This window comes from Scyliorhinus torazame, chromosome 5 (genome assembly GCF_047496885.1).
Source record: "Scyliorhinus torazame isolate Kashiwa2021f chromosome 5, sScyTor2.1, whole genome shotgun sequence".
NCBI lineage: Eukaryota > Metazoa > Chordata > Chondrichthyes > Carcharhiniformes > Scyliorhinidae > Scyliorhinus > Scyliorhinus torazame.
In genome coordinates, this window is record NC_092711.1 from 270,766,753 (window position 1) to 270,783,255 (window position 16,503).

At 46.1% G+C, this 16,503-nt stretch overlaps 1 protein-coding gene across 1 annotated transcript in view; it reads right to left on the reverse strand.

Moving 5' to 3' along the window:
• The window catches only part of LOC140421121 (ubiquitin-like protein 3), an 85,193-nt gene that overhangs the window by 26,473 nt on the left and 42,217 nt on the right, over positions 1-16,503 (reverse strand). The window contains exon 2 of the mRNA XM_072505531.1: positions 11,058-11,166. Coding sequence (XP_072361632.1) covers positions 11,058-11,166 — 109 coding nt within the window. The remainder of the gene's footprint in view (positions 1-11,057; positions 11,167-16,503) is intronic.

A 16,503-nucleotide genomic window follows, 5' to 3' on the forward strand; every position in this document is an offset into this window, starting at 1 on the left:
CTTCTCAAAGAACTCAATAAGGTTTGTGAGGCATGACCTACCCTTCACAAAGCCATGCTGACTATCCCTGATCATATTATTCCTATCTAGATGATTATAAATCTTGTCTCTTATAATCCCCTCCAAGACTTTACCCACTACAGACGTGAGGCTCACCGGCCTATAGTTGCCGGGGTTGTCTCTGCTCCCCTTTTTGAACAAAGGGACCACATTTGCTGTCCTCCAGTCCTCTGGCACTATTCCTGTAGCCAATGATGACATAAAAATCAAAGCCAAAGGTCCAGCAATCTCTTCCCTGGCCTCCCATAGAATCCTAGGATAAATCCCATCAGGTCCCGGGGACTTATCTATTTTCAGCCTGTCCAGAATTGCCAACACCTATTCCCTACGTACCTCAATGCCATCTATTCTATTAGCCTGGGGCTCAGCATTCTCCTCCACAACATTATCTTTTTCCTGAGTGAATACTGACGAAAAATATTCATTTAGTATCTCGCCTATCTCTTCAGACTCCACACACAATTTCCCATCCCTGTCCTTGACTGGTCCTACTCTTTCCCTAGTCATTCGCTTATTCCTGACATACCTATAGAAAGCTTTTGGGTTTTCCTTGATCCTTCCTGCCAAATACTTCTCATGTCCCCTCCTTGCTCGTCTTAGCTCTCTCTTTAGATCCTTCCTCGCTACCTTGTAACTATCCATCGCCCCAACCGAAACTTCACACTTCATCTTCACATAGGCCTCCTTCTTCCTCTTAACAAGAGATTCCACTTCCTTGGTAAACCACGGTTCCCTCGCTCGACGCCTTCCTCCCTGTCTGACCGGTACATACTTATCAAGAACACGCAGTAGCTGATCCTTGAACAAGCCCCACTTATCCAGTGTGCCCAACACTTGCAGCCTACTTCTCCACCTTATCCCCCCCAAGTCACGTCTAATGGCATCATAATTGCCCTTCCCCCAGCTATAACTCTTGCCCTGCGGTGTATACTTATCCCTTTCCATCATTAACGTAAACGTCACCGAATTGTGGTCACTGTCCCCAAAGTGCTCTCCTACCTCCAAATCCAACACCTGGCCTGGTTCATTACCCAAAACCAAATCCAACGTGGCCTCGCCTCTTGTTGGCCTGTCAACATATTGTTTCAGGAAACCCTCCTGCACACACTGTACAAAAAACGACCCATCTATTGTACTCAAACTATATCTTTTCCAGTCAATATTTGGAAAGTTAAAGTCTCCCATAATAACTACCCTGTTACTTTCGCTCATATCCAGAATCATCTTCGCCATCCTTTCCTCTACATCCCTAGAACTATTAGGAGGCCTATAAAAAACTCCCAACAGGGTGGCCTCTCCTTTCCTGTTTCTAACTTCAGCCCATACTACCTCGGAAGAAGAGTCCCCATCTAGCATCCTCTCCGCCACCGTAATACTGCTCTTGACTAGCAGCGCCACACCTCCCCCTCTTTTGCCTCCTTCTCTGAGCTTACTAAAACACCTAAACCCCGGAACCTGCAACATCCATTCCTGTCCCTGCTCTATCCATGTCTCCGAAATGGCCAAAACATCGAAGTCCCAGGTACCAACCCACGCTGCCAGTTCCCCTACCTTGTTTCGTATACTCCTGGCATTGAAGTAGACACACTTCAAACCACCTACCTGAACACTGGCCCCCTCCTGCGATGTCAAATCTGTGCTCCTGACCTCTTATACTCTCATTCTCCCTTTCCCTAAAACTACAATCCAGGTTCCCATGCCCCTGCTGCATTAGTTTAAACCCCCCCAAAGAGCACTAACAAATCTCCCCCCCAGGATATTTGTGCCACTCAGGTTCAGATGTAGACCATCCTGTCTGTAGAGGTCCCACCTTCCCCAGAAAGAGCCCCAGTTATCCAAAAATCTGAATCCCTCCCGCCTGCACCATCCCTGTAGCCACGTGTTTAAATGCTCTCTCTCCTTATTCCTCATCTCACTATCACGTGGCACGGGCAACAACCCAGAGATAACAACTCAGTTTGTTCTAGTTCTGAGCTTCCATCCTAGCTCCCTGAAAGCCTGCCTGACATCCTTGTCCCCTTTCCTACCTATGTCGTTGGTGCCAATGTGGACCACGACTTGGGGCTGCTCCCCCTCCCCCCGAAGGACCCGGAAAACACGATCCGAGACATCACGTACCCTTGCACCTGGGAGGCAACATACCAAACGTGAGTCTCTCACGCTCCCACAAAATCTCCCATCTGTGCCCCTGACTATAGAGTCCCCAATTACTAATGCTCTGCTCCTCTCCCCCCTTCCCTTCTGAGCAACAGGGACAGACTCCGTGCCAGAGGCCCGTACCCCATGGCTTACCCCTGGTAAGTCGTCCCCCCCACAAGTATCCAAAGCGGTATACTTGTTTCTCAGGGGTATGACCGCAGAGGATCCCTGCACTGACTGTTTTTTCCCAGTCCCTCTTACAGTTACCCACCTATCTCCAATCTTTGGTGTAACTAATTCCCTGAAGCTGCTATCTATGACCCCTTCTGCCTCCCGAATGATCCAAAGTTCTTCCAACTCCAGCTCCAGTTCCCTAACTCGGTCTTGGAGGAGCTGGAGATGGCAGCACTTCCTGCAGGTAAAATCAGCCCAATTGTGTCTTGTACACGAGAAATATGACAAATCCCACCCAACCAATTACCACCCTATCAGTCTACTCTCCATTATCAACAAGTGATGGAAGAGTCATCAACAGTGCTATCAAGTGGCATTTACTCAGCAATAACCTGCTCACGGTCACTCAGTTTGGGTTCCGCCAGGGTCGCTTAGCTCCTGACCTCATTACAGCCTTGATTCAAAAACGGACAAAAGAGCTGATGAGGTGAGAGTGACTGCCCTTGGCATCAAGGCAGCATTTGACCGAGTAGAGCATCAAGGAGCTCAGCTAAACTGGAGTCAATGGGAACCAGGGGGGAAACTCCCCGCTGGTGAAGGTCAAACCTGGCACAAAGGAAGATGGTTGTGGTGGCGGTTGGAGGTCAATCATCTCAGCTCCAGGACACCACTACAGGAGTTCCTCAGGGCAGTGTCCTCGGCCTAACCATCTTCAGCTGCTTCATCAATGAAGGGTGGGGGGGGGGGGGGGGGGATGCTTGCAGATGACTGCACAATGTTCAGGACCATTCGCGGCTCCTCAGATAATGAAGCAGTCCATGTCTAAATGCAGCAATATCCAGGCTTGGGCTGACAAGTGGCAAGTTACATTTGCACCACACAAGTGCCAGGCAATGACCATCTTCTACAAGAGAGGATCAAACCATCGACCTTGCATTCAATGGCATTACCATCGCAGAATCCCGCACAATCAACATCCTGGGAGTTACCATTGATCAGGAGCTATATTAATACTGTGGCTACCAGGGCGGTCAAAGGCAGGGAATTCTATGGAGTGTAACTCACCTCCTGACCCCAAAAGACTATCCACTGTCTATAGGGCACAAGTCAGGAGTGTAATGGAATACTCTCCATTTACCTGGATGAGTGCAGCTCCCAACAACACTCACAAAGTTCAACACCATCCAGGACAAAGTAGCCCGGTCGATTGCTCCTCCTTACACAAAACATTCAATCCTCCATCACTGACGAACAGTGGCGGCCGTGTGTACCATCTACAAGATGCACTGGGTTCCTTAGACAACATGTTCCAAACCCACGACAACTACCATCTAGAAGGACACGATACCAGAGAAGCCCCCCCCCCCCCCCCACTTGGAGGTTCCCCTGCAACTCATTCACCATCCTGACTTGGAAATATATCATTGTTACTTCACTGTCACTGGGGCAACATCCTGTGGTCTTTGATGCTTTTTTTCCCCCATTCGTTTATGGGATGTGGATTTCGCTGGCTAGGGTGATGGCGAGCTGCTTTCTTGAACTGGTGCAATCCGAGAGGTAAAGGTGCACTCAAACTGCTGTTCAGGAGGGAATTCCAGGATATTTGAACCAGCAACGGTGATGGGAACTGTGATATATTTCCAAGTCAGGATAGTGAGTGATTTCGAGCGGAACCTCCAAGTGGTGGTAATCCCAAATATCTGTCGTTCTAGTCTTTCTAGATAGGTCAAGGGTTTGGAAGTGCTGCTGAAGGAACCCTGGTGAGTGCCTGCGGTGCATCTTGTAGATGGTACACACAGCTGCCATGGTTAGTCGGTGGTGGAGGGAATGAACGTTTGTGGAAGGGATAGCAATCAGGCTGGTTGCTTTGTCCTGGATGGTGTTGAGCTTCTTGTACTATTTGAACTGCACACATCCAGGCAAGAGGAGAATATTCCATCCCACTCTAAACTTGTGCCTTTTAGATGGTGGACAGGCTTTAGGAGGTCAGGGGGTGAGTTACTCGCTGGAGGATTCCTAGCGTTTGATCTGCTCTGGAAGCCACAGTTCAGTTTTGGGTCAATGGTAACCCCAGGATGTTGATAGTGGTGAATTCAGCAATGGTAATGCCATTGAATATCATGGCGAAAACGGTTAGATCTTGTAGATGGTCATTGCATGGCACTTGTATGGCATGGGTGTTGCTCATCACTTGCCAGCCCAAGCCTGGATATTGTCTAGGTCTTGCTGCATTTGCACACAAACTGCTTCAGTATCAGAGTTGAGTGGTGCTGAATATTCCCACTTCTGACCTTATGGAAGGAAGTTCATTGATGAAACAGTTGAAGATGGTTTGGCCTACCCTGAGGAATTGCTGCTGGGATGTCCTGGAACTGAGACGATTGACCTCCAACCACCACAACTATCTTCCCTTCTGCAAGGTATGACTCCAACCAGTGACCCAGGGCTCCTTGATGCCATACCCAGCCAAAGGTACCTTGATATCAAGGGCAGTCATTCTCACCTCATTTCTGGCATTCAGCTCTTTTATCCATGTTTGAACCAAGACTGTAATGAAGTCAGGAGCTGAGTGACCCTGGCAGAGCCCAGGAACAGAGTATTGCTGAGTAAGTGCTGTACTTACTGATCAGTGTAGACTGATGGGGCCGTAACTGGCCAGGTTGGATTTGTCCTGTTTTTTAGTGACCAGACATACCTGGGCAATTTTCCCATATTTTGCCAGGTGGATGCCAGTTTTGTAGCTTTATTGCCACACCCCTAGCCAGATTGTTGCAAGTTCAGCAGCACAAGTCTTCAGTACTACTACTGGAATATTGTCAGGACCCATAGCCTTTGAGTATCCAGTGCCTACAGCCATTTCTTGATATCACTAGGACAAATTGAATTAGCTGAAGACTGGTATCTGCGAGAAGTCAGAAGGAGGCCGAAATGGATCATCCACTGGGCATGCCTGGCTGAAGATTGTTGCGAATGCTCCAGCCTCATCTTACTGAGGGTGGGGATATTTATGGAGCCTCCTCTTCCAGTGAGTTGTCCAATTGTCCATCATTATGTAGCAGGACTGCAGAACTTGGATTGGATTGGATTTGTTTACTGTCACGTGTACCGAGGTACAGTGAAAAGTATTTTTCTGCGAGCAGCTCAACAGATCATTAAGTACATGGGAAGAAAAGGGAAAAGAAAATACAAAATAGGGCAACACAAGGTATACAATGTAACTACATAAGCAGCAGAATCGAATGAAGCATATAGGGGTGGAGTGTTAATGAGGTCAGTCCATAAGAGGGTCATTTAGGAGTCTGGTAACAGCGGGGAAGAAGCGTTTTTTGAGTCTGTTCGTGCGTGTTCTCAGACTTCTGTATCTCCTGCCCAATGGAAGAAGTTGGAAGAGTGAGTAAGCCGGGTGGTAGGGGTCTTTGATTATGCTGCCCGCTTTCCCCAGGCAGCAGGTGTAGATGGAGTCAATGGATGGGAGGCAGGTTTGTGTGATGGACTGGGCTGTGTTCACGACTCTCTGAAGTTTCTTGCGGTCTTGGGCCGAGCAGTTGCCAAACAAGGCTGTGATGCAGCCAGATAGGATTGCTTTCTATAGTGCATCTGTAGAAGTTGGTAAAAGTTAATGTGGACATGCCGAATTTCCTTAGTTTCCTGAGGAAGTATAGGCGCTGTTGTGCTTTCTTGGTGGTAGCGTCGACGTGGGTAGACCAGGACAGATTTTTGGAGATGTGCACCCCTAGGAATTTGAAACTGCTAACCATCTCCACCATCCCGGCCCCGCGATGCTGACAGGGGTGTGTACAGTAATTTGCTTCCTGAAGTCAATGACCAGCTCTTTGGTTTTGTTGGCATGGAGAACAAAAGAACAAGGAACAAAGAAAATTACAGCACAGGAACAGGCCCTTCGGCCCTGCCAGCCTGTGCCGATCCAGATCCTTTATCTAAACCCATCTTCTAATTTCCAAGGATCTACTTCCCTGTGTTACCCGCCCGCTCATATACCTGTCTAGATGCATCTTAAATGATGCTATCGTGCCCACCTCTACCACCTCCGCTGGCAAAGTGTTCCAGGCACCCACTAGCCTCTGCATAAAAAACTTTCCACGCACATCTCCCTTAAACTTTCCCCCTCTCATCTTGAAATAGTGACCCCCTCGTAATTGACACCCCCACTCTTGGAAAAAGCTTGTTGCTATCCACCCTGTCCACACCTCAATTTTCTAGACCTCAATCAGGTCCCCCCTCAACCTCCGTCTTTCCAACAAAAACAATCTTAATCTACTCAACCTTTCTTCATAGCTAGCAGCCTCCATACCAGGCAACATCCTGGTGAGCCTCCTCTGCACCCTCTCTAAAGCATCCACATCCTTCTGGTAATGTGGTGACCAGAACTGCACACAGTATTCCAAATATGGCCTATCCAAAGTCCTATACAACTGTAAAATGACCTGCCGACTCTTGTACTCAATACCCCGTCCGATGAAGGCAAGCATGCTGTATGCCTTCTTGACCACTATCGACCCGCGTTGCCACCTTCAGGGTACAATGGACCTGAAATCCCAGATCTCTCTGTACATCAATTTTCCCTGGGACTCTTCCATGGACCATATAGTCCACTCTGGAATTAGATCTTCCAAAATGTATCACCTCGCATTTGCCTGGATTGAACTCCATCTGCCATTTCTCTGCCCAACTCTCCAATCTATCTATATTTTGCTGTATTCTCTGACAGTCCTCCTCGCTATCTGCAACTCCACCAATCTTAGTATCATCTGCAACTCCACCAATCTTAGTATCATCTGCAAATTTGCTAATCAGCCCACATATACCTTCGTCCAGACCATTTATGTATATCACAAACAGTGGTCAGAATACGGATCCCTGTGGAACACCACTAGTCACCTTTCTCCATTTTGAGACACTCCCTTCCACCACTACTGTCTCCTGTTGCCCAGCCAGTTCTTTATCCATCTAGCTAGTACACCCTGAACCCCATAAGACTTCTTTTTCCATTAACCTGCCATGGGAAACTTTATCAAACGCCTCACTGAAGTCCATGTATATGACATCTACAGTCCTTCCCTCATTAATTAACTTTGTCACTTCCTCAAAGAATTCTATTAGGTTTGTAAGACATGATCTTCCCTGCACAAAACCATGCTGCCTATCACTGATAAGTCTATTTTGTTCCAAATGTGAATAGATCCTATCCATCAGTATCTTCTCCAACAGTTTGCCTACCACTGACGTCAAGCTAACAGGTTTATAATTCCCTGGATTATCCCTGCTACCTTTCTTAAACAAAGGGACAACATTAGCAATTCTCCAGTCCTCCGGGACCACACCCGTGCTCAAGGATGCTGCAAAGATATCTGTTAAGGCCCCAGCTATTTCGTCCCTCTCTTCCCTCAGTAACTTGGGATAGGTCCCATCCGGACCTGGGGACTTGTCCACCTTAATGCCTTTTAGAATACCCAAAACTTCCCCCTTCCTTATGCCGACTTGACCTAGAGTATTTAAACATCCATCCCTAGTCTCAACACCCGTCATGTCCCTCTCCTTGGTGAATACCGATGCAAAGCACTCATTAAGAATCTCACCCATTTCCTCTGACTCCACGCATAAATTCCCTCTTTTGTCTTTGAGTGGGCCAATCCTTTCTCTAGTTACCCTCTTGCTCCTTATATACACGAATAAAAGGCTTTGGGATTTTCCTTAACCCTGTTAGCCAAAGATATTTCATGACCCCTTTTAGCCCTCTTTAGTGCACGTTTGAGATTTGTCCTACTTTCCCGATATTCCTCCAAAGGTTCATCAATTTTAAGTCGCCTAGACCTTATGTATGCTTCCTTTTTCATCTTGGCTAGTCTCACAATTCCACCCGTCATCCATGGTTCCCTAATCTTGCCATTTCTATCCCTCATTTTCACAGGGACATGTCGGTCCTGCACTCAAATCAACCTTTCCTTAAAAGACTCCCACATTTCAAATTTACCCTTAAACAGCTGCTCCCAATCCACATTCCCTAGCTCCTGCCGAATTTTGTTATACTTGGCCTTTCCCCACTCTTCATCTGCCTTACCTGCTACACTTCTCGCATTAAAACAAATGCACCTCAGACCACCTGTCCCTTTGCATTCATCATCTCTTCCCTGTCTACTCTTCCCCTTAGTCACATTGAGTTTATTATCTAGTACCTTACTGGCTTTAGTTGCTGCCTCTTTACTGATCTCTAACTTCCTAATCTGGTTCCTATCCCCTGCCACATTAGTTTAAAACCTCCCCAACAGGGTTAGCAAAAGCAACCCCATGGACATTGGTTCCAGTCCTGCCCAGGTGTAGACCATCCGATTTGTAATGGTCCCATCGCCCCCAGAACCGGTTCCAATGTCCCGAAAATCTGAACCCTTCCCTCCTGCACCTTCCCTCAAGCCACATATTCATTTTGACTATTCTTGAATTTCTACTCTGACTGTCTCGTGGCACTGGTAGCAATCCTGAGATTACTACCTTTGAGGTCCTACTTTTTAAACTTATCTCCTAACTCCCTAAATTCTGATTGTAGGACCTCATCCCGTTTTTTACCTATATCGTTGGTGCCTATATGCACCACAACAACTGGCTGTTCACACTCCCCATTCAGTATGTCATGCAGCTGAACGGAGACATCCCTGACCCGTGCACCCAGGAGGCAACATATCATTCGGGAGTCTCATTTTTGACCACAGAAACGCCTGTCTACTCCCCTTACGATTGAATCCCCTATGACTATAGCCCTGCCAGCCTTTTTCCCGCCCTTCTGTGCAGCAGAGCCAGCCACGGTGCCATGAGCCTGGCTATTACTGCCTTCCCCTGGTGAGTCATCTCCCCCAACAGTATCCAAAACGGTATACCTGTTTTGGAGGGAGATGACCGCAGGGGACACCTGCACTGCCTTCCTGCTCTTTCTCTGCCTTTTGGAGAGATTGAGGGAGATATTGTTGTCGCTGCACCACTCCACTAGCATCTCTATCTCCCTCCTGTATTCTGATCTTTGTTCTGATCTGTTGGATATGGAATTGCTCAACTCTGTATTACTTGCTGCTCATGTTTTTTGGCAGCTTCACCAGGTTCACAGAATCCCTACAGTGCAGAAGGAGGCCATTTGGCTCATTGAGTCTGCACTGACCCTCTGAAAGAGCACCCAACTAGGTTCACATCCCACCCAACTAGGTTCACATCCCACCCTATCTCCATAACCCAGTAACCCCACCTAACATTTTTGGACATCAATGGTCAATTTAGCACAGCCACTCCACCTAACCAGCACATCTTTGGGCTGTGGAGGAAACCAGAGCATCCGGAGGAACCCCACGTAGTCACGGAAAGAACATACTCCACATGCTGAGGCAGCAGTGCTAATTATTGTGCCGCCTTATTTTTAGGTATGCCTGGTGCTGCTCCTGGCATGCTGTCCTGCACTATTCATTGAGCCAGAGTGGACTCCCTGCCTTGGTGGAAATTGTAGAATGCGGGATATGTCCCTCACCACCTGCCACAGTCCCAGTCTAACCGTTATGTCCTTTAGGACCCCATCTCAGTCTCCACAATGACTGTACGGTGGTCACTCCTACTGATGCTGCAGATGCACATTGGTGAGGGGCAAGACAAATATGTTTCTCCCTCTTGTTGGCTCCCTCACCACCTGCCACAGTCCCAGTCTAACAGCTATGTCCTTTAGGACCCAGCCAGCTCGGTCTATGGTGGTTATACCGCACCACTCTTGGTGATAGACATTGAAGTCCCCTAACCAGAGTACATACTGTATCCTTGCCACCTTCAGTGCTTCCTCCAAGTGTGTTTCAACACAGAGGAGTACTCATTCATCAGTTGAGTTGGGACTGTACATAGTAACCAGCATGTGGATTCCTCGTCTATGTTTGACCTGGTGCCCAGACACTTCACGGAGCCGAGGACATCCAGGGCAGCTCCCTCACAGATGTATACCACTGTGCTGCCGCCATTACCACTTCTGCTGGGTGGTGGTGTCTGGGACATCTGTAAAGATATGATTCCTTGAGTATGACAACATCAAGCTGTTGCTTGGCTAGTCCAAGACACAACTTTCCCAATTTTGGCACAAGTCCCCAGATGTTAGTGAAGTATTTTCTTTGTAGCAGTTGAATACAATGGAGTGGTTTGTTAGAGGGCAATTCAACCACATTGCTATGGATCCAAAGTCATATATAGGCCTGACCAGGTAAGGACGACAGGTTTTCTTCCCCAAAGGACATGAGTGAACCAGTTGGGTTTTCACGACAACGATTAGACTTTTAAAACCATATGTTTTTATTGAGTTTAAATTCCATCACCTGCCATCGTAGATTCAAATCCAGGTTCCCAGAGGATTACCAGTTCAGTAACGATAGCACTGCACCTCCACCTCCCCCATTGACCCTTCAGCTGGATTTCTTTAATATTAAATTTAAAACATTGGCACAAAAGAAAAAGTCCTGAACCATAAAAAAATGCATACAGAAAAGGTACTGGAGAAGTATTTCAGAGCAAATTATTTCAACGCTCTAGTTTAGCTTGCATGGTTCAGGACTTCAGCCCATGTTAGAATCAGCACTCTGTGGAAGATCACCCTTGGAGATCTAGTATATCTACCATCACACCAAAAAAACCCAAATATCTAGTACACTTACCCATAGGCCAGTTTTCATAGACATGTTTGGCAATATCGGCAGCAGAATCATTCGGTGAAAACATAAACTCCTGTGTCTTCCCACTCACTAGAATAAGGCGCAGGTTTACCTGTAGGCAACAGAAACAGCCAAAAAAGAATTGTTGACTAAAGGCAGAGTAAAGCAAGGTAGCGTGAAAGATCTCAGACCATAGGTGTGTAAGCCTCAATATACATTTCTACAAGATTCATCATAGCAGAAACTCACTGATAAGAAAACCAAAACTATTTATTCTGTTAGCTCAGGGTGCCTAACTGCACTGCCCACAATACAATTGCACTATACAGAAGATCTTTAGATTACACTGGGTTAGCAAAACTCAAGTGAATGATAGTGTAGATGGTCCACAATTGGTCTCACTGGAGCGGGCTATGTATGGTGGCAGTGGCGGTTGGTTGGGGGTGAAAAGAAGAAAATAAAGAGAAAAAAAAAATCAGCCAGGATTCCGGTTTCCATTACCATCCATTGATAGTCACTGAAATATTAGCATTTATGGCGACAAGAACAAAAAAGAATCAGCCATTATGGCCCACCACCACACAAGGGTGAAGTAACCTGACATTTATCCAAATGGCAACTAATCAACCAACCACTGATGGCATCTTGTAGGTCGACAAGAAACTTGAAGAAAATCCAGAGGGGAAAAAAAGTAGCATTCGTGATGAAAGAAGTGTTCGCAAACACTATACACCGAATATATTTTCCACAAAAACTACATTTAAACAAACTGTGGCACCTTTTAACCACACAAAGATATCTTGAGAAACATACTCAAGTGACATTTGATGTTAATTCAATGTTTACAGAAAAGGCGGACAGTGGCCATTAAATATTGGGAGGGGTTATTGGGTTACGGGGATAGGGTGGAAGTGAGGGCTTAAGTGGGTCGGTGCAGACTCGATGGGCCGAATGGCCTCCTTCTACACAGTATGTTCTATGTTCTAATATTAAAGATTCCTGCAGAGTTTTGCTAGAGGCATAAAGAACATTTGGCGTCTGACAGCAAAATATAATGTAAAGCTTTTTGATCCTTGCAACCATACCAGGGAGCAAGTTTACAGTATGAAAAACCTATTTAAGATTGGAACTGATTAAAGCCAAAACTTATTTGGATCAGTAAACTTGGGTTGCCTTAAAGAGACAGACTTCCCGTGGCGGCTATGAAGGAGTAAGTCGCACATTTGGTGGCTCCCGCTCGGGTCAGACTTTTGGACCTTTCCCCCCGATTTTCTACCAGACTTGAACAGTAAAACTGAAGACAGAGGCAATTGCGTACTGAATTCCCACATTGGTGCATGGAGAGAAGGACTAGAAGTGCTCGTAAAATGTAGAAACAGAAAGACAGAAGGCTTGGGCTGAAGCGGGAGAGCATGGCGGAGGACCGGACCTCTGGTTTGTCGACCCAGCAGTCAACGGAGCAGCTGATGCAAGTTATTCAGGAAGGCTTTACCAAGCAGAAACAGGACTGCTTGGACCGAATAAACAAGTTGATTGAGCGGCTGGAGCTTAGATTGGATGCCCAAGATCTGGCGATCCAGAAGGTGGAGAAGGCGCTGGCTGAGCAGGAGGAACATCAAACTGCGGTGGAGTTGGAGGTGGGGACGCTGAGAGACCAGCAGAAGAACCTCCTGGAGAAGGTGGAGGACCAAGAGAATAAGTCCCACCGGCAGACTTCAGAATCGTTGGGCTCCAGGAGGGGTCCGAAGGAGCGGACGCTGGGGCATACATCGCAGATATGTTTGAGAAGCTGCTGGGGGATGGGGCATTCTCCCAACCCTTGGAGGTGGACAGGGCTCACAGAGCACTCGCGAGTAAGCCAAAAATGGGAGATTCCCCCCCCCCCCCCCCCAAGAGGGAAATGGTGGTGAGATTCCACAGGTACTTGGATAAGGAGCACATTCCACAGTGGGCCAAGCAGACATGGAGCTGTTTGGGACAATAACATCCTGCAAGTCTACCAAGACCGGAGTGTGGTGGTGGCCAAGAGAAAAGCAGGCTTCAACCAGATTAGGTCGATCCTTTTTAAGAAAAAGGTGGGTTCGGACTGTTGTATCCAGCCCGTCTCTGGATCACGTACGAGGAACAGCACTTCTATTTCGAGTCGCCCGAGGACGCGCTGGACTTAGTGAAAAGAAAAGGACTGGCGTGGACTGAGAATTTTTGAACTTTTCTGCAGCGTTCATGTGTTTTTTTTTCTTTTTGTTTCTTTGTTCTTTTTAAAAAAGTTTCTTGTTTTTCGTTTTGTGGAAGCAGTTTGTAATGCCTTCTGTATTGATTTGGGACCAATGGCAGAGCTGAGCGAGTTAAGGTTTTCATTTGCACTGTTGGGGGATGGAGGTGTGCTTGATTAGATTTTGATGTTTCTCGGTCGGGCAATTGTGTGGGGATTGTTTGATGTCGGAGTATGTTTGCATGAGTTTGGGGGGGGGGGGGGGGGACAATAGGTGGGAGACTATCCGGCGCCAGGGATGGGGGGGCCACCAAGCTAGCTGGGCAGGCTAGCTCACGGAAACGCAGTGGGGGGGGGTGCTTATGTTCGGTTTAAAGGGGGGGGGTTCATGAGAGTACCTTTAAGAAATGGGTGTATATAAATATCTGTAGTGAGAGCACCTTTAATAAATGGGTGTTTACTACTGCAGTGATGTCAGATTGTGGGTGGAGCTGGGCTGCATGTCAGCTTTTTACTTTCGTTTTAGGCTGTTTGCTGCAGGGTGCGTTGTTTTCAGTGTTGGTGCTGAAGCCAGACCAAGCAGGTGTATTAGTGTTCTCTCTGCCATCAAAAGACTATCTCTTGATCATTTGGTGAATTCAGAATTATAAATGTTTCCAGTAGTGACTTTAACCTGACGTGCTTCTGATAAAGGTTTTGTTTTTAAGTCGTATGGATGTTAAAAAGGAAAGCTTAAAGGTTTACTTAGTGTTGTAGTCTTTGGGGGTTGTATTTGAATTAATGGTTGCTAAGATGTTCACTGTATGTTTTAAAGGTTAACTTGCGTTCATAGAATAAACATGGTTTTGCTTTAAAAGATACTTCCATTTCTGCTGTATCACACATGTAGAGTGGGCCATGTGCTCCCCATACAACAATCTAGCAAAAGTTGTGGGTCAGGTGAACTCCATGATACACTTTGGGGTTCTCTAAACCCTGGCCCATAACGAATTGGGGGCTCGAGGGGGATAAAAGTCTATCTATTGGTTTGGCTTAGTGAACTTAAAGACAGTGAGGGGTGTTTATATTGTGGTTGATTTTAAGGTGTGGTATTTTAGCTTAAGTAGAGAGTGTGTTGTGGACAATGGCTCTGAAGTTTCTGGGGGTGGAGGCGATCACACGCAGTACCTTATGGACAGAGACTAAAAGCAGACGGTTAGATTTGGCAAAAACATTGCAGTTAACATTACCTGACAAAATGCGAAAAGATGAGGTAATTATGGCAGTGGCTAAGCATTTAAAGTTGCCTGAGATGCAGTTTGACTCATTGGAAATGGCAAAAATTCAGTTACAACTTAGACAAATGGAACATGAGAAAGAATTAAAGCAGCTTGAATACGAAAGAGAGAGAGAGGAAAATGAAAGAGGAAGAGAAAGAGAGAAAGGAAAAAGAAAGAGGAAAAATAAAGAGAGAAGATAGGAGAAAAGAAAGAATTGCCCTAGTAGAACAAAGAGAGAGAAAGGGAGATACTGTGGTAAACCACTGTTAGCGTATTATATGTATTGTGGTAAACTATTACTGTACTACATGTATTGTGGCAAACCACTGTCTGATGGCTCCGCCTCCCCTCAGGCTCGGTTTTAAGGCGGCTGACCTACGGCCCTGCCCCAGTTCGGGATCAGTGGCCAGGAGGCTCTCTGTTTAGATTAAAGCCAGTTTCATTCACTACTAGTCTTCTGTTAATTGATGGCACATCAGATACAGATTAGGGAAAAAGATAAAGAGTGAGAGTTTGAACTTCAGAAAATGGCCATGAAACATGACAGTCAGTTAAAACTGGCAGACGCAAAGGGAAACGTACAGTTGGATGACAGAGATGAGGATAGTGAGAAAGAGCGTCATAGTCGAAGGCTTGGTGGGGATCTATTTAAATATGTCCAAGCATTGCCAAGGTTTGACGAGAAGGAAGTGGAAGCCTTTTTCATTTTATTTGAGAAGGTAGCTAAACAATTGAAATGGCCACAGGACATGCGGGTATTACTGATTCAAACAAAGCTGATAAGTAGGGCTAGTGAAATGTTTGCATCACCATCAGAGGTAGTATCTGGGACGTATGAAGGTGAAAAAATCCATCTTGGGTGCATATCAACTAGTAGTGCCTGAAGCCTACAGGTTTTGAAATTTAAGGAAATAACCCGGTCAAACATACATGGAGTTTGAAAGGATCAAACAGAGTAATTTTGATAGGTGGATAAGGGCTTTGAAAATAGACCAAACGTATGAAGCTCTCAGAGAAATTATACTTTTGGCGGGGTTTATAAATTCAATTCCTGATGTAGTGAAAACTCATGTACTCATATGGAAGAGCAGAGGGTTAAAACTGCGAGATTAGAAGCAGAAATGGCAGATGATTTATGAATTAGTTCATAAATCAAAGCTTGGTTTCCGACATCAGTTTCAGTCTGTGAGGGATAGAAACTGGGGGCATGAGAAATGCTCAAGTGGTAAAGGTAAAGGTGATCTGATGGGAGATAAGAAGGAGAGTGTACATCAAGATTAAAAAAGAAATCCAGGAGGGTGGAAAAGAAATGAAAAGTTTCAAATATTTTCACTGTAATAAACTAGGCCATGTAAAGTCAGTGTTGGTGGTTGGAGAAAAGCACTGGGAAGGCTGACGTGGTAGTGGGGTTTGTTAAAGTGGTAAAGGAAAGCCCAAGTGAAGCGAAGGAGGTGCAAAGGATTGTACAGCCTGATCAAGAGGTGATTGATACGAAGGTGCCAGATCTCTTTAAAGAATTTACTTGTATGGGTAAAGTTTACTCATGTGTATTAGGAGGAGCAGGTAAAGAAATCACAATTTTAAGAGACGGGAGCTAGTCAATCTTTAAATGGTAAGAGATGAGGAGTTATGTAGTTTGGGAAGAATGTTGCCAGAAAAGGTGGGCCTAGTTTCAGGAGCCGTTCGGAGGAGGAGGAGCAGCAGTCTCTGTGCGAGTATAAAAACCTACTTTAACCCGGGGATCGCGGCCTAGTTTCGGGAGCCGTTCGGAGGAGGAGCAGCAGTCTGTGCGAGTATAAAAACCTAACGGCAACTTCCTGTTTTCCACTTTTTTTTCCCAAAAGTGACGTCAGAGGGAAGCTGTGATCTGGTTGGTTGATTGCAATTCTGCCCCAAGTTTTTTTAAAAACACAGCTAGACTCGTAAACTTAAATTAAACTAATTAATTAATTAGAGATGGCTGGTCAGGTGACGTGCT